The following is a 26,334-nucleotide window of genomic DNA, read 5'->3' on the forward strand; positions in this document are numbered from 1 at the left end:
ACTTAATTTTACTCTCTCGGAAGTTTATAAAAAATGCCGATCAATTATCAGTTGGTCCAAGAATATGGATAAAAAATACTTTTAGGCGTTGCGTTGTCTTGTTAGTAAAATAATTCTTACGAATCTCATCAATTTGTTTACTATACGAAAAACAACCATAAAAAAACACATTACATATTTACAAATAAAACAAAATTATAAAACCAATTATGGTTTTTTACATAACCTTTTATACTTTTAAAAGCGTACATGCGTAAGGGCTATTTGCAAAAAAATACAAATAAAATATATACATTAAAACAAAAATAAAGTATTTGTTAATGACGGGATATTTATTTATATAATATTAACGTTTATAAAAAAAATAATATAAAGTTCGTATTTCTTTTATAGCAAATTTTTGTATTCGTAAGTAAGATTAAATTATCAATTATAATTATTATTTGGTGGCTAAATAAACTTAAATTATATAAAGGCTACCGCATTTTTTGTATTTGCTCAAAATAAAAAAAAATCACATAGGAAATATCCAATAAATATAAATAAAGACATTTTTTGTTTCTTCAACAGATATTAAGAACGCAATTACGTATTGTGATAAGAGGAAACGCGGTCTTACTTTTATTCATACAAACGTATTCCTGTATTTGTTCCCTGGATTATAGTTCTAAATTATTTCTTTACACAATAATCGCGTGTCCCTATGGTTTTGTTTTTTTGATAAATTATTTATTATGGAAACTAGAACCATACAAACACCCTTACAAGCAGCCAGTTTTACCTGCTGTCTTCGGACACACGGTGTACGAATATGGTACCAATTTTTGAAAAACGCAAAACGTACCGACACAGAAAATATCATTCTGATTAAAAACGAAATCGGTTCAGTTTTGGGGTGCGGAAAACAAGATAACGAAGCCTCGATGTTGTCTATTTTAGTAAAGCATGATTAGTGCGACATACAGTGGTATTTTTCGTACAGTATCGGGGAGGCGTCGGTGTGAGAGTAACAGAAAAACAATGTTTAAATATGGAATCTGTTTATCAAAATTTCCTTTCACCGTATATCTTCTTAAGGGATGAACTAAAACAGTTATACATAATTATAATAATAAAAACTCAGTTATACATAAGCCAAACACATAAATGATAAAAATTTATAATACTTACATTTGTTTTAAAATTGTACTTATAATTTCAATGAAAGTAATGAAAATATTATGATAAGTATCCCATACAAATTGGTAAATACTTCTTTCCAGCTTTTTTACGTATGAAAAAGTTTAAATTTTATTTTTTCGTGAACCCAATTAATATTATTTTTAACTTGAAATTCAGTTCAAGTATATAGATAGGTACTGTAGCATCCCTTAGTGCATAACCGTGACACGTAATTTGATGGGGGTGAAAAATTCCCATGTAACCATAAGCCACCCCATTTGAAGAGGAATAAAATGTTTTAAGTAATTATGGTGAATATATTTACGGTGCATTATTGTTTATGGGAGTCTTTGTTTCTCATGGGGTTATTTAGTTCAACAGGTCACTGCACATAGCATGTTGCATAGATAGGTAAATAGGGTGAATTATAATGCAGTTTTGTATAATTCTACAAAAAACTTTTGCCAAATATCCGTCAACTGTTGTATCACAATTTTATAGTATTTGTCTTTAGAAATAGGTAATGAATCGAATTACAAACCTCGAATTTTTAAAAAAAAATTATTTACATTTACAGATATTTATCTCGAATCAAAATAAGTTTATTCAGTAAAAAAATATATAAAAAATAATATTACGACGAAATAGAATTTTAAGTACATTAAATATGAGCATATATTTGTATGAAAGTTTCTTATTTAGGCACAATTCCCACTCTATTGTTTAATACAGGTATAAATAAATGTTTTTTTGTCCAGATGGTCAGCGCGTTTGCCGACTATGCAAGTGGTCTCGGGTTCGATTCCCAACGTGGTTTACGTGAAATATTGATTTAAAACGGTGTTTCCACACTGGAATATTTCATAGTCTTTGGACTGGATCCTGAACCGTATGACTGAGGATCTTACCTTCACGTAACCAAAAATGATCAAGATACACTGCGATTGGTGTCACAATGCAGTACCTTATGCACTTTTAATGATAATAATAAATAAACAATAAAAAAAAATAAGAACTCATGTACTTATCTTTTTCATACTAATAAGAAAAGAAATAAAATAATCCTAAACAGAGTAAACCATGCACACGAGATCCGAAGTTCCATGTGTTTACATATGAGCTAGATTACAGCACGTCTTGCAGCTATAGACCGCACTATTATATAAATCTAGCTCCTGTTTACATTATTTAAAAGTTTGGTTTTTAGTATTTTTTAAGCTGGGTTACGTGTCTTGAAGAGCGCATAGACGGTTGTTTTTCTAGACCTGTTGTTGACAGTTGGAAATATATTTACGAAATTTATGTGCGAAATTATTTAGTAAAATAAATATAAAACAACTTTTTTATTAAATACTTCTACTGGTTTCAAAATACACAAGCTTCTTTATGAAGGTGTACTTAACTAATGAATTATATCCTATTTATTTTCAATGGTGATCACTAAATATTGTGTCCACACAAGTTGTTTTACATTTTTTTAATGATAATTAATAACCACAAAGTTAGTGTTTTTTTTCCTCTTGTTCCGGTTATTTTTTGCTTTGCTTATGCACACAAAGCTTTTTTTTTCCTAGTATAAACATATATATTGAACAATAGTTATTTTTCACGGGTCTGGGTCCGTCCCTTCATTAATTTTTCATTTTTATAACTCAGGTCTTCAGAAAGTCAATGTATCTTTCCGCAGTGGCTTCATTTTTTATCACTTCCTCCGGGTTTTCAAAAATTTGGCCGTATTGTGCGCACAATTGTTTGCAGTTTAACCTCTCGGCGTCAAACATTGGACAATCGTGTAATATATGGAGGACGTCCTGAGAGATGAGTCCAATATGCAACTTACACAATATTGTACATATTTCTAGAATGATTTTGGAAACAGCAACTACTGGTAATGATCGTTTGCCAAAGTCATTATTTATTTATTTATTTATATACGCAGCACGCAGTGCCTTTTACCTTACGAGCACACATTATGTGTAGAAAAACTATAAACATTCTAAATATACCTAAAATAAATTTTAAAAAATTAAAGTTTATATCCCATATACATATAATTATAATATTAGGAATCATAAATGTTGCATTTCCTACATTTCTTGACTTAAAAATCAATTAAAGCTTGATATGATTTCGAGCGGATTTAGAAGAGAGTTCTGTGTGTGAAATACAGTCAAAATCCTGTACAAGTGCTTTTGACTCGAAGGCTACTCTCAGATACAAATCGAGTGAAGATACCTAAGTCCACCACGTGGTGTGGTGGTCTGGGCGTTTGTCTACCATGCTTGTGATCCCGCGTGCGATTCCAGAGAAGGTCGATAAGAAATATTGATTGAAATTTTGGTCCAACACTGCAATATTTCATGCTCCTGGACTAGCATCGGAAGCGTAAGGCTGATCACTTTATATAACAGATGATCTAAATACGCTGCTTAGAGGTAGGGATATGATTATGATGATAATATAAATATATTTTTTTAATTTTAAAAGTGTGATTTTATCTATTCGATTATGACAATAATTTATTCTGCTTCGGACCCATGGAGTATAATCTACATCCGGGACATATTTCTTGCAAAAAAAACTCCTATGGCGTAATCTGGTCCATCGCTGACCGGAAGTGGAGATCGATCCGTGACAATAGAAAACATGCTCATTTGCCACTAATAATAAGTGATTCCACTCGGAGTTACATACTAAAGCCGTGTCCACAAACCATGAAGACATTCACAATTCACAATACACAGAATATTCCAAGTTCCGTTTAGGTCACCATTGCGATTGTGAAGCGTCAAGTAGGACCGGTTCACAAATGACCGGAAATGGAGACATTAAATAAATTACGCGTCACCCACGTCAACGGGAACAACGCTTTTAGTACAAAAACGTAATGCTGCCTGGAGTAAGTTTGGTCCCTTTTCATAGTTTTGTCAACGCGTTCCGGTATTATTTTTATCATTAGATCGACGCGGATCACAAATTTAAATAGTAGAAACCTAGCTGTTTGACTAAATTAGTTGAAGATTATTTTTATTTTAATTTATAAAATTATATGCACTCTTAATTCAAGAATCGTGTTTTGTTTACCGACACATTTTAAATAAATTTATGCTCAAGGACATTTTAATTGAAACATAATTAAATACACGGTATTAGTAAACACTTTCGAACAAATTATTTTAAATGATCGAACAATGTTTTGAAATAAAGGGTAAAATCGGTCATTTGAAATTAATACAGGATTAGAATTTTTTCGTTTACATAAAATACAGTACCCACCTTCTAAAAAACCTATCTGCATATTGAAAACAAAAACTTTATTATGTATGTTAGTTTTAGTTAAACTTTTTAAAATAAGGTAACAAAAGCGTTTGTTAGTATATCTAGAGAATATGTCGATTTAAAAAATAATAATAATAATAATCCAGAAGGAACTTATAAGGGAATTGGTATAAATATATTGTATTTTTTGCTTGAAGGGACAATGGAATACCATTTTTGTTTGAGTGTTTTTAATATACTTGTAAATACAAAAAAAAAATATATAAGTCCGGTTTAAGATATTTTAATTTTTAAAAATACATTTGAATTTTTATCGTAAGGTATTTGTTTAAACATTTTAGAATGGGAGAGAATGTTGTTAAGAATGTGCCATAAAAATAATAGTTATGCATTGTGTAGTATTTATTTGCGATATGTGATGTGTCGGGAGTCGGGAGAGCCTCGTACTGTGTATAGCGTGACAGCTGTTAGCGCAGCTGTCCCCCACTCCCTACTGACGACTTTACTAACGGCTCACCTTATTGCAGGTTCCCCACAGGCCGACTAGCGGGGGCTGAGGGTGGGGTCTCTCCTTATCCCCTCCACAGGTCGATCCCTCGGCCAATCATAGCGCGTCCTTCCTATGATGTCATCGGAGGAGGAGACAGATTGTTTCGGCTTGTACGGAGATAAGCTACTGAAGAAAGCGAAACGGGCCAGACAGCGCGTGGACGCCGGCGAGCCCAGAAATAGTTATTCGTCGATCCCGAACTTTACGTCGCGACCTAGCTTCATGAGTGGCGGACTTTACGGCGCTATTTTTAGCCAAAACCAACAACACTTCGGCCTCTTCGGGCCGGGGTACGGGCCAGCCAAGATGCTCAACGAGCTCTTAGGGCGGCAAGTGAAACAGGAGGGCACCCCGGAGGCCGAGGAGGGCCCCGCGAGGTCCGGAGGCCTGTCGCCGCCTGACTTGGCGCACCACATGCTTCGGGACATTTTGCAAGGGCGGAAGAAGGAGCTCATGCAGCTCGAACGGGAGTTACGCGCGCACGGTGCGGAGACCGATAATAATAATAGTATCAATAATAATAATAACGAAATTAAAAATGGTTCGCGTGACGCGAGTGATAATGGTGATGTGGGAGTCAGTGGAAAACGAATGAACGGAATAGAAGGAGATTCGAATAGTGGGGACGAAGCTTCTGCAGCTGCAGCGGCCATGAGGGACTGCTTGCGGGAGGCCGGCATCGGAGGACAGCAGCAGCAAGCGGATCTGATGGATGAAGCTCTCAGTGGTGTCAACGGAGGAGGCTCGGACTCTGGTCGCTCCCTTCCATCTCCAGCCTCGGTAGAACCCCTTGTGACTCCCAAGGCAGAACCTGAAGGCGGTCGGTCAGTGGATAAAGATGGACCTCCTTCACCCGGCCAGTTAAAAAATGAACCAGTTCCTCTGGATATGAAACGTGCGCGAGTGGAAAATATTGTGTCGACAATGCGATCGAGTCCTGTTCCCATTCAACCTCAGGTGAATGGATGTAAGAAAAGAAAGTTATATCAACCTCAACAACACGATAACAGTGCGGCTGAACGTTACGCGGCGGCAGGATTAGGATTAAATCTTAATCTTCAAGGATTAATGTTAGATGACGATGACGATGATGACGATGACAGACAACCTCCAATTCATGAAAAAATTGTCGAGAAAAATGCACTGAAATCACAACTTAGAACAATGCAAGAGCAATTAGCCGAAATGCAACAAAAATATGTGCAATTGTGCAATAGAATGGAACAAGAATCTGAAACTCACGAAAATGAAGATGTGATTAGTGATAACGATATGGACCAAGATAATAGTGTGCACGAAGAAAAATTATCGCCAATAAGATCGCCTCCTTCGTCTCCTGTCAAAGAACGTGAGCCGACCCCAGTGATTCCGATTACGTCAACGCCAAATATGCTTTCCCAAGTTATGAGTAAAATGATGTCCGCAAAAATGCATCCTAGCAATATGCAACATCCACACGGAATCCCGCAGAGTTTTAACGGTGTTATTCCAATGATGCCACACATGTCTCACGGGCCAAATCACGAATCACCAATTCCGCATCCAATGCAGCACCAACATCATCCACATCCACATCATGCAATAAGTAATGCTGCAGCTATGTACTTAGGAGTTAGTCAAAAATTATTTATGGAACAAGGAGTTAGACAAGCAATGGCCAAAGAAGCAGCTGCTGCAGCAGCTCATGCTGCGGAGCAACACCATCAACAAGCTGCCGCGCAACATCATCAGCAACAACAGCAACAGCAGCAACAACAGCAACAACAACATCACCAACAGCAACAACATCAAATGCAACAGGCAGCCGAACAACGACAGCAGCAGTTATCTCAAAGTCAGCATTCTCCACCTAATTCAGTTCAATCGAAAACACCATCAGTTCCATCTGAATTAACAGAGAGATTAAGTATGATGAGAAACAATGCAAACTCGATCGGTCCCATCTCGAGTACTGACTTAGAAGGTCTCGCCGATGTTCTCAAAACAGAAATATCCGCATCGCTTTCCGGACTGATAGATTCTATAGTTACGAGATTTGTGCATCAGAGGCGATACATCGGCAAGCAGTCGGAAGCGGCAGCTGCTGCGGCCGAGCAGCTAAACAAGGATCTCATGCTGGCGTCACAACTTCTGGAGAGAAAGTCACCGAGACTGAAGTCCGCCGACAGACCCCCGACCAATCCGCAATCAGGTAATACGCAAAATCATTCGAACATTCCAAATAATTTAAATATTCCCAATCATATGATGTCTCACCCAAACAATATGATGCATTCAAATTTACAAATGAATGGGCCCCGAATGAACGGGTCGGCTTTTCCGCCGATCAGCGTACCCATGCACTCTAGTGGCGCTGGTTCAGACGGAGGCCTTGGCCCCATGATACAGATGAGTCACCCGAGACCGTCGCCTTCAGCGACAATGTTCCAGGCGCCGAAACCACCCCAAGGTTCCACGCCGGGAGGATTGTACGGTGGCATGGGGCACCTGCAGGGAGCGGGGAACCCCTTCTGCACCGAGAGAGACCAGAACCCCGAGCAGAACGAAGCCCTCAGTCTCGTCGTCACGCCGAAGAAGAAGCGCCACAAGGTGACCGACACGCGGATAACTCCCCGCACGGTGAGCAGAATCCTAGCGCAAGACGGCTCCGGGCCGTCTCCGTGCCCGGGTCCGGCCGACTCGCCGTCCCCGAGGCCGTATCATCCTCCTCCTTCGATGCTTCCCGTTTCGCTTCCCACTTCCGTAGCCATTCCCAATCCTTCCTTGCACGAGTCTCAAGTGTTCTCCCCGTACAGCCCGTTCTTCGGGCACCACGGCGGCCTGCACGGTGGGATGGGGGGAATGGGAGGTATGGGCGGGATGGGCGGGATGGGAGGGATGGGAGGAATGGGCGCGATGGGTATGGGCCGGCTGGGTAGAGCCCAAGGCCAGCTGGGCAGTCCGCCGTCCATGGGCCTTCTGGAGCAGGTAGGGCGGGACTCCCCGCCCCTGCCGCACGCTCCCGCACTGCTCCACCCCGCCCTGCTGGCTGCAGCTCGACACGCCGAGGGCGACTACTCGCACCCCGCGCTGCGACCCATGGACTCCACGGATCCTCACTCTGACTGCAATTCCACGGACCTCAACTACGATGGAATTCAGCCTACTATATCCTTTTCAATACAAAAAAAATAATTCTTTAACAAATCTAAATTATAATAATTTTTTTACAGTTTTAAATACGAATCATAAGATGATTAATAAATAACTGATGTTTATTTGCTTAATTTTTTAACATGTTTTTGCTCTATAATTTAATACAGTGTTATATTATTACAATGAATTACGAATGAGAACATTGACCGTAGTTTCATAAACATAGGTGTATCTATATGCACTAATTTTTCTCTTCTATTATTTCCAAACTTAAAAAAATCCGCTCACAAAAAGAATGTTAGATGAGTTCTTTTCGATGAAAGATTTCCTTCGAATTGGCTTATGAAAGGTTTGCAATTCCAAACCGTTCATTATAAGGTCACCAATCTTGACTTGAATTATTCATTTCCAACGATATTTGTCGTGAAGTTTATTCATGTTAAATTTTTCCCTAATGGCGTAATAGTACATCATTATCTTTAACAAAATTCATAAGTCGAAATTACTTTGTGACATGTCAAGTTCTCCAAATTTTCCATTAGCATATTGCTATACCCACAGCTATTAATAATTTTATGAATCATAAAGTTAAACCCGAATTTTTTTCACGCTTTGAATAGTTAAAAACGACGTTCTATCGGATCGTTTTAAAATGTAAAGTTTGCGGTTAACACTTTTGTGGCTTGTCTTTGTATCGAATATAAATCAATTCCCGTCTGCAAGTATATATCTTATTTCTCGGATTGTTTAACCTTACGATTTGTAAGGTCTCACCTTTAGGATTATACAACTGTTTCTTTATCACGAAGCCTCACAATTGTTATTTGTACTGTCACAAAGCTCGGTATCTTTGTCTTGTACTCGGAGAGAATTCCTTCAATGCCTCCGACGGGGTTGAAATCAAATCCAATAAATGAAATTAGGTCTTCGACTAGGCGACTGCTAGCGAATACTAGCGACTACTAACCACGGACGCTAGGAAATAAATCTCAGATTAACTGCGTGGTTCTTCGGGAATTAGATTTGTAGTTTTTTTTTTACTGGATTATCAATAAATTAAGGCTTAATGGATAAACCCAGTAGAGCTTCCGAAGGCGATTCGTCAAAGCCATCTTGTTATACAATATTCTGAAATCAAAGCGAGCATTAGACAAATCAATAGTATTGTGTGTAGACATTACAATACAAAAATATTTCCAATCAAATTATCAATCGTCGTTATCTCATTTATGTTTTTAAAAACTAATTGTTAAAAATGTATTTTCAAAGACTTAATCAAACCTCTTCGTTTAATTTAAATTGATAAACAAGCGCTTTGGTATTAAAATATACATACTTACGAGTATCTTCCATAAACAAATATTTACGATTTATTTACCACAGATTTTTTTTTCGTTTTCTGCATCTACAAAATTAGCTTTAAAGTAAAAAATGCAACTAAGTAAAAAACGACTCACTATTTACTTAAATGCTAACATTGGAAAATGCGCTCTATTATCAAAAAATATCAAACTAAACAAAAGAAAATCACTGGAACCTCTTTTCGCACGGGTATACGATCTATCCAGAATCGTGTAAAATAAGTACATACACTAAAAAATAACAATTCTGGAAATATATTGTCATAAAAATCAATATGTTTATGAAAAATATTTATTGTACCTACGTACATGCCCCATTAAAAAAAATATATCATGATATCAAAGTAATTAAAATAATAAAGCATAAATTATTAATTATCGTAATATGTTATATGCGTAATGCGTAATATATCGTGGGTATACTGGCAAAAAGCTTAAACTCTCAAATACCTGTTTTAAGAAATCAAGCATTTAATTTTTGTTCCAATTTTAGTATTTTATATCTTATTTAAATATAGTAAGATGTAAAGTGCTCATTTAAGAACTTGTTTTTAATTTTTCCGTTTTTTTTATTTTATATTAAGTTATTTAAAGCTTTTAGCCAGAATAAAATACCGGGTATACGACTTAACCTTATTACTTTATTTTTAAAACTACAGATATATGAAATTTAATACGGCTTAGTATATTTTGCCAGTTTGTAGAGCGTTAAAAACTTTACAAAATTGCATCATTAAGTCAAATCCGCATGTTTTCGAGTTAACGTTTTTTGCCAGTATACTCACGATATTAAAGTTATAAAAGCCAATAAAAGGGCCATGTAGGGCATTCCGATAACGATTAGTATATTTAATTTTTTATTTAATTTCTGGACCGTGTTATTTCGAAACCGTGTAAAAAACCCCAGTAAAACAAGGTTCCAGTGTACAGTGACTTCCCGTCAAAACTATACAATACCTAATGTTTGCTATGTTTATCAAAAGGGTTATTTCAATCAGTACCAATGTTATTCCTTGACTCCGTTGCACTCGTCCACATTAACACCGATGCACCTGCGAAAGGCGAAGCTGATGTTCTTCTGGGTCCGCTATCCTAGTTCAGCGGTGCTGAAGATGTACTTCCCTGACATCAAGTTCAACAAAAACAACACAGCGCAGCTCGTCAAGTGGTTTTCCAACTTCAGGTGAGTCGAGTTTTTGTTACAATAACAATGTCTTATTCATGTACTCCTGATACGCAAATCAAACTAATTCTGAATTCTGAACTGATTCTTTCACCCACATACTTTTACATATTCTCATTAACTTTCTCACAACTTAACAAATGATCGTTATTAATTTCTTGCTAACTAATAATTTTTCCACTTTTTAGTCAAATAATACACAAAATAATAATTTTAAAATGAGATAAATCTGTTATCCGACCATTGATCACATTTAAAAAATAGACGTACTAAATATATTCGCTGCGGTATATGAACCTACAAAAGCAGTGCCATATGCACCTTTAGGTGCCGATGATGATAATGATGATAGTGTTTTATTTAAGGCTGTAGATTGAATAAATTAAAATATGCGTCAATTTTTTAATGTAATTTCTTGCATTCATTAATATTATAATGTTCCCTTCGAAGAATGCCGGTTATCAAACAAAATATGGGTAGTTATTACAATGAACATAGATAATATAGAGAAAAATCAATAACGCCTCTGGTTTTATCAGAAAAGTTGTTTGTCGTTTAGCCTTCAGATAATTGCAAAGATAAGACAAAGCACCCCCCAGTGTTCCGTGATGCCATATGGAATGAAAGAATAAAACAAAGTATCTATCTAATTTTATCATCAGTATAGCGTGTATGCAAGCATACGGCATTCAATTGGAAATAAAAAAACTCATATTCTAATCACGTGATTCGGACACGACCTTATCTATTTTCTTGAATATGAAATCTACATTATGCTTGTAGTCTTATGAAAACAAAAATATATCAATAGCAACAACAGGATGTGTCATCAATGAAGATTTTTACTTTTTTACTTCACGAAAGTTAACGGTATACTGAATATAAGCAGAATACTTAATGTTACGCACAGTATGTTAAGTGATAACTCAAACTATCCAATGGCAGGTCGTAAGCTCTGTAAATGCCTAAAATTTCATATTCACTTATCAAAAATATTTCTCTTCTCTGTTGCAATGATTGTCAATCATGAATCATGATGAAATTCAGCCAAGTCTACAAACGTTTGGACACACTCAAAAAATTGTTGAAACCCAAATCATGCTGACCAATATTACAACAGAAAAGGATAACATTTTTAAGAACGGAAAATGGATGTCTACAACTTTAGCCCGTAAATGCTCAGATTTCTATATTCCCTTCTCAATCTCTGTTGAAATATACGTGAATCTTCTTAGCTTCCTGGAGGATGAATCCAGCCCATGTCTACATTCGTTACAAATTAAATTACTGTGCTATTTAACTTTATTTTTAATATTAAATATCGAAAAACACACATTTATTATAACACATTAATTTCCTGTTCTCTTGAAGTGAAGTGCTTAGATTAGGTTAGATCATAAACTTGGTTCAATTTCAAATCCCGGTTTGTATTTTCCTTTTTTCCCTCGATTGCATGCGAACAGAAGGAGGTGTCGAAAATTCTCACTTTCGTCTACTTGACATTCCATTTTGAAAGCTTGTAAACAATAAAATAACATGTGGAACAAAAAAAAGCAGAAAATAATTTTATCTCAAAAGGCAAATAACCTTTAGGTACCATTTTTTTTCCTTTTTGTGCTCATTTTTAAATTCGGAAAAAATGGACAAAACTTGGAAAATAGCGTATAGGGCTCCGCTTTATTGAAACGTTTTACATTAACGATTGTTTTTATATTTTTGTATTGAATTGTAAATTCCAATTCAATTAATGAAATTCGTTTTTTGTTTAAAATATACAATATTAAATCGAACTCGTAGCTATTTTTTAATTTAACTTGTAATTTTGATTAATTCAACTAAAGTCACAGTTAAAATTACTACAAATACTTACATCAAGCCACGTGATTTACTCTACCATCAATTTTTCCTCTACTGAAAGTTTTATGAAATTAAGTAGGGCCTACGACGCCGCCGTATGGGGCTTTATCTCTATTCGTGGGGCTGTTATCTTATATATCTTAAATATCGGACGAAAAAAGATCCACACCTGATATCCAACTTACCTGTAAAATGAAGTGGCGTGCAAACAAAGCCAACTGGATAAACAGAGGTAATAAAGAGTACTTTTAATACGGATCTAGCCTTAAAGTTTCAACCTAAATTATATTTTTTATTCAATGCCTATCGTTGTTCCATTGGATACATAATTTAAAATAAATAGTACGTTCAAACCTTTCTGGACAAGTACTTTGTTTTGTGTCCAAGCAAATGAAGAATACGGTTATGGGTGATTTAAATAGAAACAGTTCCCTGGACGAGCGTGTTCAACTCGATGACTATCATAAATTTTGGATCATTACACGCACTCTTTTACAAAAATTGAGGTGCGCATTATTGTCCGATGATCCTATCGTCCGCAAAATACCGTACTCTTTGGTAAAAATCGAGTGGAGATCGCTTCGTTGTGTGGGGGTTGGCGCATTCGTCTACCATTCTTCAGGTCCTGGGTTCGATTCCTGGCAAGGCAAATATTATGTTTAAAGGTGGTTCTACTCTGCGTGTTGCACCGCAACCCATCATCTAAAATAAAATTGTATTTTCAGTACGCTTTAAATTTGTAGACATTTACCGCGATACGGTGTTCCTCAAAATTTCCTGTTATTCGTTGGCTTTCATACTCCTTTCAAAAAGAGTTCTCCGTTGCATTAAAATATCTACAATGCATCTTAAGTTGATAAATCGAGTATAAATTTAATTATTATAATATAGACACTAAGGCGACCTTTGTAATTTATTATTCATACGTTTAAAGTCGAACACAGATTTTAAATCAACGTAATTACGCATTAAAAAGAAAACTAAAAAGTTCCTTCCAATCAGAAACATTTTTAAAATGTCAAAATACACACTTTAGATTAATAAAATTCACGTGTGTTTGTACATAAAAATAATCAAAAGAGTTTCTAAAAGCTTATACCTCATACGTATATAATATATTTTGGGAAGTTTATATTGTATGCATATTATTTTTCTACAACACTCCTAGCTTGTAGAATTTTACATTAAATGAAAAAAATGTTAAGTAGATGGAGAAATTTTCAGAAAATAATTACGTGTTGTGAGGATGTGACAGACTAATTAACAACGGTGTTTTAAAAATTCTTTCTCATATATGAATAAAGGTATTTTTTTATCCTATCACCTAAATTATTTTTCCCATAAAAAATAATTTTTAGAAAAATAAATATCTCTCTTATCATTTTTCTTCAACCCGTAGTACAAAAAACATTTTTTTCTTATTAAGTCATTTAACAGGCTTCTGAGAGCGCTTATAGATTGGCATTAATGAAATATAATACAATGGAATTACCTGACCTAAACAATCTTAGAATCTATTTAAATGTACAATATGTATAGTCATAGCAAGGGTGTGATCTCAGTAAGGAGTCATGATACCGCTTGCTTCTTGAATACGCCTTTGCTGTAGAAACACATCGACAGTACTGTTAGAGTGTTTAGTGAGATTTTGTGAACTGTTCTGAGCATCCTTGGCAGAGGGGAAAAGAATCCAATGTTGATTGGTGATTTTCTTAACTTTTTAAAATAATATTATTTTTTTATCTGTAACGTTTTTAGCGAGTAAGAATCGTTTTACTTAACCACTTTTCATAATTTTAACCCGTAATAAAAATCAAACGAAGTTAAGTATTTTTATTTTAATTTATAAGATATATTTATTATCACGGTGTTGCTTTTTTGCGAGTCAAATTTTGGTAAATGGGTGAAATCTTTCTTTTTTTATTTAATAAGTTGGTACTTACTTTGTTCTATCACGAAATTGGAAAATAATTCCTAAATGTTTTATGACACTTATTTATGTGTAAGTCCTGTGGAGGATGGCTTCAGTAAGGTGACCACCCTTTGTGGGGCATTAGTGTAAAGTTTGCATGTCGGAAGGAGTCTATTTCCTGCGCTTACCCCGTGTAATTTGAATGAATTAATGTGACCACACATCACGAAATTCTACAAAGGGGTGGGAAGGGGTGCTTAGAGTACATTTTTAATATCGTGTAGGCATTCGATGACAAGAATTCTGTCGTCATTCTCCCTTAGTATTTTTGTAGATGTAAAGGTAGATACCGTAGGCTAATAATAAAGCTCATAATTGCCTATGGCCGCTTTTATTTTTTCGTCTCATAAATAACTTGAATTCTTAAAGTATTAACCATGAATTAAATATGCTCGATTTTTTTCTGTATTCAGACGGATGAAGAATACTATTCTATAACAACAATATTTTGCGTTTGTCCAAATTTTTGTAGACAAGGACTGGATTTAACTCACCCGCTCTCACCCGCATAAATAAAGGTTCCCCCAATCTCACCCGCATAAATAAAGGTTTCAGCTCTTTAACTTCACAAACATCAACAGATGAAAGAATTGAAGGAATATAGATGTTCAAATAAGGGCAGAATGGTGAATGTTACACAGTGTGTAAAGTGGCCACTTAAACCAGCCAATGACAGGTCATAAGCCCTGTAGATGCCTAGACTTCTATATTACCTTCTCTAAAATGTTCTTCATCTCTGTTGTAATATGTTAATACTATTCTATAAGTAAAACAGAACCAAAACCCTCAACGAGTGTTATGCTGTACGAAGTATAGTTTGAGTTTTTCCACTAAAATTTATCGGTGGAACTGTATTTCAATAATAATAATTAAGAAGTATATTTTTACTTAAAAATACAATATTATGTAGTTTTAACACATCAAAATGACTATACAGTATAATCTATCTATATAATCTAAGAAATGACTAAACAGGATAATATCGACGTGTCAAAATGACCGTATACGAATAGTATAATTTTAACAATTCAAAATGATACTTACAGTATAATTTTCACACGTCAAAATGACCATTGAGTAAAACTATAAAACGTCTAAATAACTATATACCTAGTATTTTGTTGAAATGTATGTGTCCATATTATAAATGTAATATGTCAACTTTTAAATTTGCACGAACAATTATAATTGCACGGTATATTATTTCATGTTGTTACCAACTTGGTAAATTTTTCATACAAAATAAAAAAAAAATCTTATTGAATCGTCAAAACCATTAAGCAGTACAATATCGACCCTTAAAAATAACCATACAGTATAATTTTAATACGTCAAAATAACTACATAATGTGCATAATTTTGACGCTTCGAAATGACCATACAGTACTTATAAATAATTTTAAACCGTCTAGATGACTATGGTGTTTAATTTCAACGCATTTTTAAGCGGCATACTTTGCGTTCAGGTCTAATTAGTATTTTCTCTTCCAGTTTTTTAACTCAGGTGTTTGTTACCCCGTCATATATCCTTCTACTCGTGTAAAGTGCGTAATTGTAATAAGTTTGCGTGTCCTCCTGTGGCGAGGTATGGCGTATGGCGGTATAACACACCCTTAACTAGCCAAGATTTCCCTCCAGACCGACTTGTTTTCTTTCCTGTATCGTGCGAGGGTGGGACCATCATCGGACACTTTATTGTTTATTTGATTAATTACTTGTGGAATATCCACACTAATGTCTTAATTCCTTTGAGACGTAATTCATTTCAGCAATGTAATCTTTACTGAAAATGCGAAAGTATTTCAATACTATTTTAGAGTTACAAATAAATTCTGTTGATCATTATTTATATTTTTTTTAGAACATGTGTATATATTTGCAATCAGTAGAGATTATTTAGTAGTTTTTATCGAAGAGCGTTCAATAATTTATCTGAAAGCTCACATGACATCATGTAAATTAATTTTAATTAAAACTTTTAAGTCATAAACCGTGCCATCATTTTATTGGCAAAAAATAAAAAATGTTATTATAAAATTTAAAGACTGAAAAAAAGTATTTTATTTGTACAGTAAAGTTAACAAAATGGTAGATGGTGTTATATATTCATAATTTAAAAAATACTATTAACTGTAAACCAACCAGAGTAATGAATTTTAATCAGTTAAAAGTCAATTTTAAACACCTTGATTCTGTTTATCTTTAAAACAAAAAGGATTAGCAAAATATGCAAGGTATTAAAATGCGTGTAACATGAAAGTATTTTTCGTTAATTTCAAATATAAAAAAAAAAATAGAAGGAAGGGGGTTGGTCCACGTGCCGTAAAGTCCACGTGGCGATATTTTCCAAGTTCCACCCGTTACAAAGAAAGATGGCGTTATATCACACATCAAGGCGCACCTCTAATTAGTGACGTAGGTTCATTAAGCGGTGGGGGGGATTAGAAAGAAGTAGTAATGGGTGAAATTAGCCGCAGGCTTAAGTAATGTGCATGATAAGCAAAATTACTCTTTGCTACTAAAAGTAATATCATAAGTGTTCGCGGTACGTTAATTGATTTTCGGTTTTAATCAAACAACCAATTAGACAAGAAATCGTTTCGTGATCACAAGGTATTATAAGAATTGTATTGAACTGGCATTAATTTTATAATATTCAATATTTAATTTGATGATGTAGATTTTTAAACCACGTATTATTCGAACAGTTATACAAGATTACAAATAATTTTACTTAAATTTATAAAAAAATAAATTTCATTTATAACATTTCTTTCTTAATTCAATCCAGGAATGACGAAAAAAAAATATGGCTGCCGGATATTTTTATTTTTTTTAAAACCTTTTTTTGTATTGGCTTCTCCGGCATTTATATTACACGTTGCACTCGTTTCGACAAGAAATTTGTTTGTACGTTATTTATTAGTCTTGAGAAAGTTTTAAGAAGTTCTCCTCGAATTTGTTTATCTAAAATTAGCTGTTAATTAGGTTTGGAAAAGTGTCAATAAAGCATTGCACGTTTTTCTTACGGTCCGGCAGACCGCGATGGAAGTTTGTCGAGAAGTAGGCTCCGTCATAGAAAGTCAAGCTCCAAAGTGGCTAACTTTGAGTTCACACTCGCTCCTGAAAGCCTTCCCGCTTGTTTAAAAAAGGTTTCAGTTCCTTCTTGCTAATTACGAGGCCTCCTTGTGGCGTCCACGCTCTGTGACGTCCTTTGAAGTGAGGCTTTTTTCAGGTTCTTTGGCGATTAATTAAATATTTACTTGTAGGAGTTTCTCATGCGTTAGCGTGGTCTGCGACGTTCTACCAAACTCCAACACCTCGCCAAAAGTTCCGACCGTTTCGTTTGTGTAATTATTCCGTTGCTGTTAAAGACCACGTCGTTTTTAGCTGTGTCCTTCAATACTTAAAAAACTGGCTTTAATTGAAACAGGGGTTAAAGCTAGCCAGCTCGGTACAAGGGCACAATAATTACCTTCAACTCTTTTGCTTTTGGAAGTAAGTGTGGCAAGGTATGGAAAGATTTCCGTATTGTGACTTCGGGTAAATTGATGTTAATTAGAGGCTACTAATTGCTACGGACATTTTAAACCCTTGTCGTAAGTCGCGAAAAATACAAAATCTTCGCATAAAAATTACAACTTACTATAATACATATCGGTTTTTCCCTTCTACTTGGATTTTATAGTAAAATTTTCTTCAGAAAGCTTATTTTGGTACAGCTTGCCCACCACATACCGCAAACCGCATCTGAGGACATAAGTCTCCTTGGCGGTGCCCACATACACTGAAAATTTGCTCGTTGTCATACGAAAAAAGCTGCTCGAAGGAGCTCTCTGAAATCTGGTAGCCTTAGCATCTTTGTGCTGAAAGAAATTAATCTAGATGTACATAATTTGCACTTCATTGGATTGAGAAAAGAGGGAAGGAGCTCTCTGAAATCTGGTATCCTTATCATCTTTGTGCTGAAAAAAAGTATTCCAGAAGTACATAATATGCACTTTATTGGATTAAGAAAAGAGGGAAGTGAATTCTTCACTGACTAGGATTAAATTGATTGGACTTGATTAATTCGCCGAAATGATTACAAAACTTTTTGTAAGCCTTGAAATTCTTTTTGGAAGCCACTAGATCTTTATATCCGACACTTATTTTACATATAAATATAATACAATAGCAACAAAGATTATTCTTGATTCTAGTAGTCCTGTCACTCCTTGCATATTCTTAAAAAGAACTATCTACCAATCAATGCCACGTCTGCTGAACCATGTTTTATAATGTTTTCTACGTACTGTTTTTCGGCTATAAAATTGGGCTACATTTTTATGTATTTTACGCCGATCAAGTTTTTAAAACGAGAATTTCTTAAGTTTAATTAATGCAGTTGTGGTATTAAAGCCTTAGTTTCAATTAAAAATAAGAGTATCGTGACAAATTCCACTTTGTGCGCTTTTTTTCCTTGTCGGTAACTCCCATACGAAGCCTTTTGCCTTCCGCCCTAGTGTTGTGGGCGGCAGAATGAAAGGGTTGGTCATGTCTTCTCCGCCTACTTTGGCCGTGTTTGCATACAAATAGTCACTGAGACTGTTGCTTCTCTATGGGCGGCCTACTTCGTGAAATATTAATGGCCCAACCCTATACACGGAACAAAAACTTTTTTGTTAATTAAAAGACTTGTTTTGAACACTAAGCGCATAATCTCTTCTACTAAAACTCTGAAAATATGTGCTGTGCCTATATCGCCACCAAAGTATTCATCATAGGCAGGTACTCTCATTTGTATTTGTTTAAAGCTCTTGTAATAATTGGTAATACCAAAAGTATGGAAAACTTAAAAATAAAATATTTAAAAACAATTCAACTTTCTAAAACTAAAAGAAACTTTAATATTAGAGTAAAAGAACACTAAAGATGCTTAAATAATAATAATTTTTCTGAATTCGCAAATCATCTGATAGAAAATATTCATAACTTCAATAAAGACACTGGATTAAAAGTACTTCATGTTGAAAATAAAATATTAAAATTAGACAACTTAGAAATCTTAGAAATTAAAAAAGCGATTCATAATAAGAAAACAATAATTAATAACCAAATATACAATATTTCTTTTCGTCCTCTCCTTTCTTACTTCGAAAATAATGATATCAAATTACCACTCGTGTAAGGAAAAAACCACTTGATTTATTGGGTCCACGTGTAGTATTAAGTGAACATGATAAAAACGAAAAAGGAATCAATTCATTACTCACCTAAACCTTGACGAAGAAGCTTTGAAACCGGTCGGTGGAAAATAAAAATTAGTGGTTAAAAACAAAGTTGTTTTATTTATTTTATTTTATTTTTATAATACAATTTTCATTTATAAATCAGGCGTTCAAAATACCAAATTCATATTATTCTGTAATCACATCATTTAATTAACTATTATTTTAGTGATGTACAACTCAACGTGGTTTATTTTACACTAATATAAATTTATAGTAGGCTCACTAACAGGCAAAACATGCCTATTCGAGAAACCCTGCTTCAAGACGTAAAAAAATCAACGTGTAAAGTGATTACGAATAGCAGTTCTTACATCTAGTTTCTTTTATTTATTTTATTTTTGTGGTTTCTTTCAAGCAACAGTGTCATAAAAAATGTCGGATCGTCAATCCAACACGCCTTGTTACAATACGCCCTACTGTAGATACCTTCATTTTAGTATTATAAACCTAATTTTTACGATGACGTAGAGGAGATAAGCACCTTTATATGTCCACTATAGTAAAATGTTTTTTTCTCGTTGAGAATTTAAGGGTGGGTAATCTTTATTTTAACAAACAAAGAATACTCCCCGGTGAATTTAGTAGAACTGTAAAAGTCAGCAAGTTTCTGTGTAGCAGTAAATACCATGGAACTGGAAAATAAACATGCAACCGATAAGCATAGAACAGTGGCGGTACTAATATAATTTTGAAGGGGTCTTTAATAGTACTTTTAAATCCCTCAATTAACTGGCACATCTCAAATACAAATTGATGGGATAAAAACGGCAGACCTTCAGCTCTGTAAATGCCTTGACATCAATATTCCGTTTTTACGAATGTAAGTTAGTTTTATTCCACTTATAGCTCCACATACGCCTTGTAGTACTAAACTCTTTTCTAAATATTCAGTTATTTTTATTAATATTTTTATCAGGTTTTATACGAAACTAGCTGTGTTAACTCGTACGTGGTTTCAAAAATAACACGGTCGTAGATATATTTATTTTATCCTTAGTTAACGACAAATGAATTGAAAACATATGAATTACGTTACATTATTCCCGTTTTCTGAATTTCTAGTTATCAAAAAAACGTTTAAAATGTACGTAGTTAAAATTGATGGAATTCATTTGGAAGTAATTATGAAGATATTTTGGCTATTGATATTGTAGAACATGTCATCTTTTGGAATAGAGAAATGTCCCTACTTATTAAAAGTCGGGACACCCAATAGGGAAATATCATATACTACGAATACCGATAAAAGTATATAAAATGGATTTAGAATATTAACTGTATTTTCAAAATCAATATGAATATTGAGGAGAAATGTTTTTAAAGATAAATGTAAAAAAAAAGTTCAATGAAAATACGTTGCTAGAAAAACATGACGTGTTTGGCTTTGGTTGTTGTGACGTCAATATTCTTGATATTGTTCTACACAAATTTCAATGGCCACGAACAAATAAACTTGAATTCTGACGTATTAGGCGCGTGGCTAATGGAATCACTGATTTTGCGGGAATTCAAAATTACAAATTTAAAAGTATTTTTAACGCTAGTAATAATTAGCAAAAATATTTTTTTTACTATTATTATTACATAAACGTTTATTACTTTAAAAGTGTGAATGAAAAACGTTATTTTTCCCTATTACAGTGGTGAATTACAACACGTAATACCCAGGCTTGAGAAAAATCACAACCAAATCAATCACAATCAAATTTACAACCCTAGAGTACGCCACTGGTTATACATACTTGTCCATCTGTGTACAAGTTTTGTTTTATTTTACATGTGGTCGCTATCAGTTTCCTCGTGGGATTAACGCCCAAGAAGAGAACTGACATCGTGTCAGATGATTTACTAGGTTTACTGCAGACCTAGGAGGGCGTGTGGCGACCATTAACTACTAATATTTGGCGTGCTTTACGGTTAACTCATTTATAACTTATGAATATGATTAAATATAATATATGCGAGACTGTGGTGTCTCGTTGCTCATTAACATAACATAACTCTTTTCCTTATACGTTTCACCAAAATTAATTAACCTTAAAATCAAACTTAAAATACCGAAATAACGCCTTTCGTAAAAAGTCAACGCGTGTGCTTGAAAAATAAACTCAAACTCATTAGCGAAGAGATAGTTAGAAATATTTCAATGTTTGTAAATACAAATATTTTTATGAAATCAACACTACTATAGAAGCGATTTTAATGATTTAAAACAAAACGTAATTTTAAGTATATTTTTTGCACCACGACAGGCCAGGAACCCCAATTACAATGGTGAAATACAGCACAGAGCACCTAAGCTTGTGAAAAATCAAATTTATTTTTGGTGTTCTTACCGGGAATCGGGAGTGAGTTGAGCGTCTTAAGCACTACACCATGGAGGCCGATTTCATGTCATTTTGTTATACTAGCCCGAAGTACGCATGTAGTTGAATAATTTTAACATATAATATTAACTCAGCTCATCAGCTTAATCACCACGCAAACCGCATTTGAGGACTTAAGCCTCCTTGCCAATCGAGAAAACCTGCCGGAAAGAGCTCTCTATAATCAGGTATCCTTGGCATTTTGTGCTCAAAACAGGTGAGCCAGAAGCGCATAAAACGCATTTCATTGGGTTGAAGAAAAGAGGAAAGTGAATTCCTCGCTGACTGGGAGTAAATTGATTGCACATGATCAATTTGGCAAAATGATTACAATTTTTTTTAGAAACTTGAAATTATTTTTGGAAGTCAACAGATCTACAAATCTCACAGGATCTATAAAAAGGCCATGAATAGTAGCGAGAAGATCCACTTGACATTCATGGAGATGGAGAAAATGATATTTTATTCTTTATTATTAATTCAGATAATCAACAGCTATATTTATCATACGTAAAAAATAAAATAAATTACAAATAAGCCAATTACAGGTTTTCACTAGGGTATCAAATTATCAATTACGTATGAGAAACATTAAGGCTAGAAATATTTCTTATTATAATTGCCCATATTGTATAGAACATAATTACGTAATTTTCATGGATTGATTGGTACCTTTAATAATATTAATTTTTAAATACACAGTTATGAAAAAACTACTGAAGTATTATTGCACCTACACCGTTACACTAAAGTAAATGATATTAATTCTTAATTTCGGGCAAAAGACGGGTGCGTCCCAGCACACCCATATTAATAATCCCAAGTCTTTTCTGACATGACGTTTCAAAATCTTTTAACTATAAATTCAAAAAGATACTTTTTTATAGAAACGAAAAATTATATAAATACTACCGATATATCCTAATAAAAATACGAAAAATGGCGTAATGACCTTTCAACCGGAGGCCTGATAACTTTAATTTTTAGATTAGGTAATTTTTGTTTTGGCTGAAATAGAAAATTTTGTTCTGTATACCTCTCTACAAAAGCACATTATTTTCAAATATTCTCATGTTAGTAATAAGCTATACAAATTTACAGTACTGCAGTAGGGGTACAATGACACGTTTAAATTAAATTTTAATTGAATTTAAATTGAAAAATTTTTATGTTTCTATGTTTTGTTTTTTTTTGCTGTTTGATCGTCATTACATTTACCCGAACTTGTTTTATTTATTTAATTTATTTTTTAAGTTAGCTTATATTCCAAATAGTATATAAACTAAAATGTACGCTTACTTTAATTACATCCCTATTTTTAAACTCATTAAATTTATAATCTTATTAATCATTCAAAAGCATTTTGGTTTTTTTTTAAATAAAAAAATATTTGCGTTCTTGTAATTTACTCAAATATTTCAATGTTGAGTTGTAAATAAATCGTTATTAAAAATTTGGAATGAAATTGGGGTAAAATGGGATTCAAAATTCGGTTTCTGATCCGTGAGTCCATGGCATGAGCCCTGGGACCACATCTCGATTCAATTTTGTAATATTTATCAAAGTTATTTGAGCAACAAATTTTTATATAACTGATTTCAAGTGGAAATTAACAAAAGAAGTAGTGGTTCTAGAATGATAAATAAAATTATTATTTCAGTCAACGGCCTATCAGACCGATCAATCGCATACGAATAATGCAAAAGGTTATTTTTTTATGACTTCATCCAGAATCGCTTTGCTTGCTTTGAATTTTATCGCCGCTAAGAATTGACGTTAGTGCAAAACCACTTATCGAAAATGCCTAGTCGATAAAATTACTTGAGTTGTGTATTGATCATCTAACATTCGGTGACGGCCGACTGTTGCCTGCTAGTTCATTATTAAAATTACTATGATACTATCAAGCCAATAAGCAACAACATAGATAAACTAAGTTCGTACCTACAAAAAAGGAGCATTTTTCTTTTTAATGTCTTTTTTATTTCGTGTCTTGTTTTCGTCAGCCAGATAAGTTTCCCCAAAATGGTGGCCAAAGTGATATTAAATTAGAAAATGGTGTATCATTCGGCTTCCGTGTCTTGGCTCAACACTTTTATGTAAATGATCACATTAAGTGAACTTGTAATCACGCGAGAGCTTTTCTTCTTCATTTTTATTTCATATTTTTTACAACCCCGTAAGAGTCAAAGTAAATTCCATCATCCATTAATTACGTGTATTCAGTTAATAGCTACTTACTTTATTCACCACAGGTATTTTAAATCTCAACTCGTACCTTCAAAAAATATATTTTTTATTTATTTATTAATTTAACAGTTTATCTACGTCTAGAAATTTTCATATTTAACCCGTTTTTCATAATACGAACATGAACTATAAAATCCTTTTACTTGAAAGATTAAATGTGTAATAATATACTTGGTTTTATTAAAAAAAGACCGAGTAATTTATATTTATATTTCATCATCATCATCATCATTCCTTTCAGCACCTAATGGTGCCTAAAGCATTGCATTAGTACACCGATCGCAGCATCTCTTGTTTTTTTGTTACATTAAGTAAAGATGATCAGTCATATGGATTGGGTTCCTGTCTATGAATCGATTAGAGTGATATGGCGTTCGATGCTCTCTGTTTACCCCTACAAGGAAAAGGCGTGATGGTTTACTTGTTTGTTTTGATTAGAACGAGGAAGCACAAGGATACGAGAATAAAAAATGTCCATCGTAACACATTGTATTAGGCTATTTTTAAAACTTCCAGAACAATTTGGATATAAATAACTATCGAACAATAATTTTGAAAGCGTTTTTTTATATTTTTTTAATTCAAAGGGCTTTTAAGTATTGTACGTATTTAATGTTTCGTAATGTTTCTTTGTACTATGTGTGTTCTAAATATAATTGATTGAGAGAAAATTACATTTCAATGATAATATATATATTCATGATAATCACAGGACAAAAGTACATGACGCCTTCACCACAGCACATAATTGGCGTATTATGCGATATACATGTATCAGTATGTCCCATATATGGTGGCAAATACCAATAGCCCGCGAAATTGCGACTAATTTTCGCGTTATTGATATCAATGGACAGAGGGATTGTGTTCGATGTTCACACAGTTCATAACACCAGCGCTGATTGGAAGGGTGGTTCAGTTACCACTTACCACCAACGACGGTACCTACGAAAGCTTATTAATTTGAAAACAATTTACTGCCACAACTGAACGCTAGTACCTATAGTGTTAATTACAATAAACTGTTTCAAACGCTCTGATACCTTTTGTCAGCGCGTTTGCCTGCCATGCAAGAGGTCTCAGGTTCGATTCCCGACATGGTTTATAAGTTATATTTATTTAAAAGGGTGATTTCGCACTTGAATATTTGCATACATATTTTAATACAGTCCCTGGACCGGTACCTGAAGCGTACGACTGATCACCTTACCTTCATGTAACAAAAATGATCAAGATACGCTGCGGAAAGAGAATGATGATGATGATGATACCTTTTTTAGGTACTTCTTTACAAGAAAGCCCTTGAAATCGTTAATGGATATTTTCATTTTTATTATTTTGAATACGTAGTGAAAAAGATTATTATAATTTCAAATTATTCTACATCATGCATCACTTACGTTTTCGATCAACGCTGGGTATTATTTTAATTTAAATATTAAAAATACACCATTTTCGACATAGCCTATTTCAACCCCTGTGTTAACCGAAAATGTATTAAATAATAATTTTTAAACGTAATAATTTCTAAACATTTTAATACATTATGTTCTCATAAGTTAACTCAGAATTAGTAAATGAGGAAATTCAGTGTTTAAAAAAATAAAGTATTAATAGACTTGTCAAACTAAGCCGAAATTAAAAATAAATAAATTAAGTATCATGTTATCAGCGCTATGATTTTTTCAAGTGATGATTTGTGATTTTAAAATTACTCAACCGGTGATGTCCCAAGTTCTCTTCGGTGAGTTGTACTGATTTTGGCGTCCCGTTGCCAGAAATCTATCGCAACACTATTTTGTTGGTTGATTTCGGAGAACTACTGACGTCGTTCAAATTAATAAATACCTTCATTGAAATCATAGCGTTTTAATTAATTTTCTTCGCAGTACCATTAAAGGCTCTAATTTTTACCGCGTGTAAGAAAACAAAAAACAAAAAAAATAA

At 34.0% G+C, this 26,334-nt stretch overlaps 1 protein-coding gene across 4 annotated transcripts in view; it reads left to right on the forward strand.

The window, feature by feature from the left end:
• The window catches only part of LOC148274296 (homeobox protein prospero-like), a 224,359-nt gene that overhangs the window by 171,632 nt on the left and 26,393 nt on the right, over positions 1-26,334 (forward strand). For 3 of the 4 annotated variants that reach the window (XM_088237335.1, XM_088237337.1, XM_088237336.1), the window contains exons 4-5: positions 4,968-8,137; positions 10,515-10,669. In XM_088237335.1, the coding sequence (XP_088093461.1) occupies positions 5,063-8,137; positions 10,515-10,669 (3,230 nt within the window). In that variant the 5' untranslated portion in view covers positions 4,968-5,062. The remainder of the gene's footprint in view (positions 1-4,967; positions 8,138-10,514; positions 10,670-26,334) is intronic. The other variant, XM_088237338.1, reaches the window with a different exon arrangement.

Source organism: Micrasema longulum, unplaced genomic scaffold, assembly GCF_059751315.1.
Source record: "Micrasema longulum isolate JH-2025_06_02 unplaced genomic scaffold, ASM5975131v1 h1tg001694l, whole genome shotgun sequence".
NCBI lineage: Eukaryota > Metazoa > Arthropoda > Insecta > Trichoptera > Brachycentridae > Micrasema > Micrasema longulum.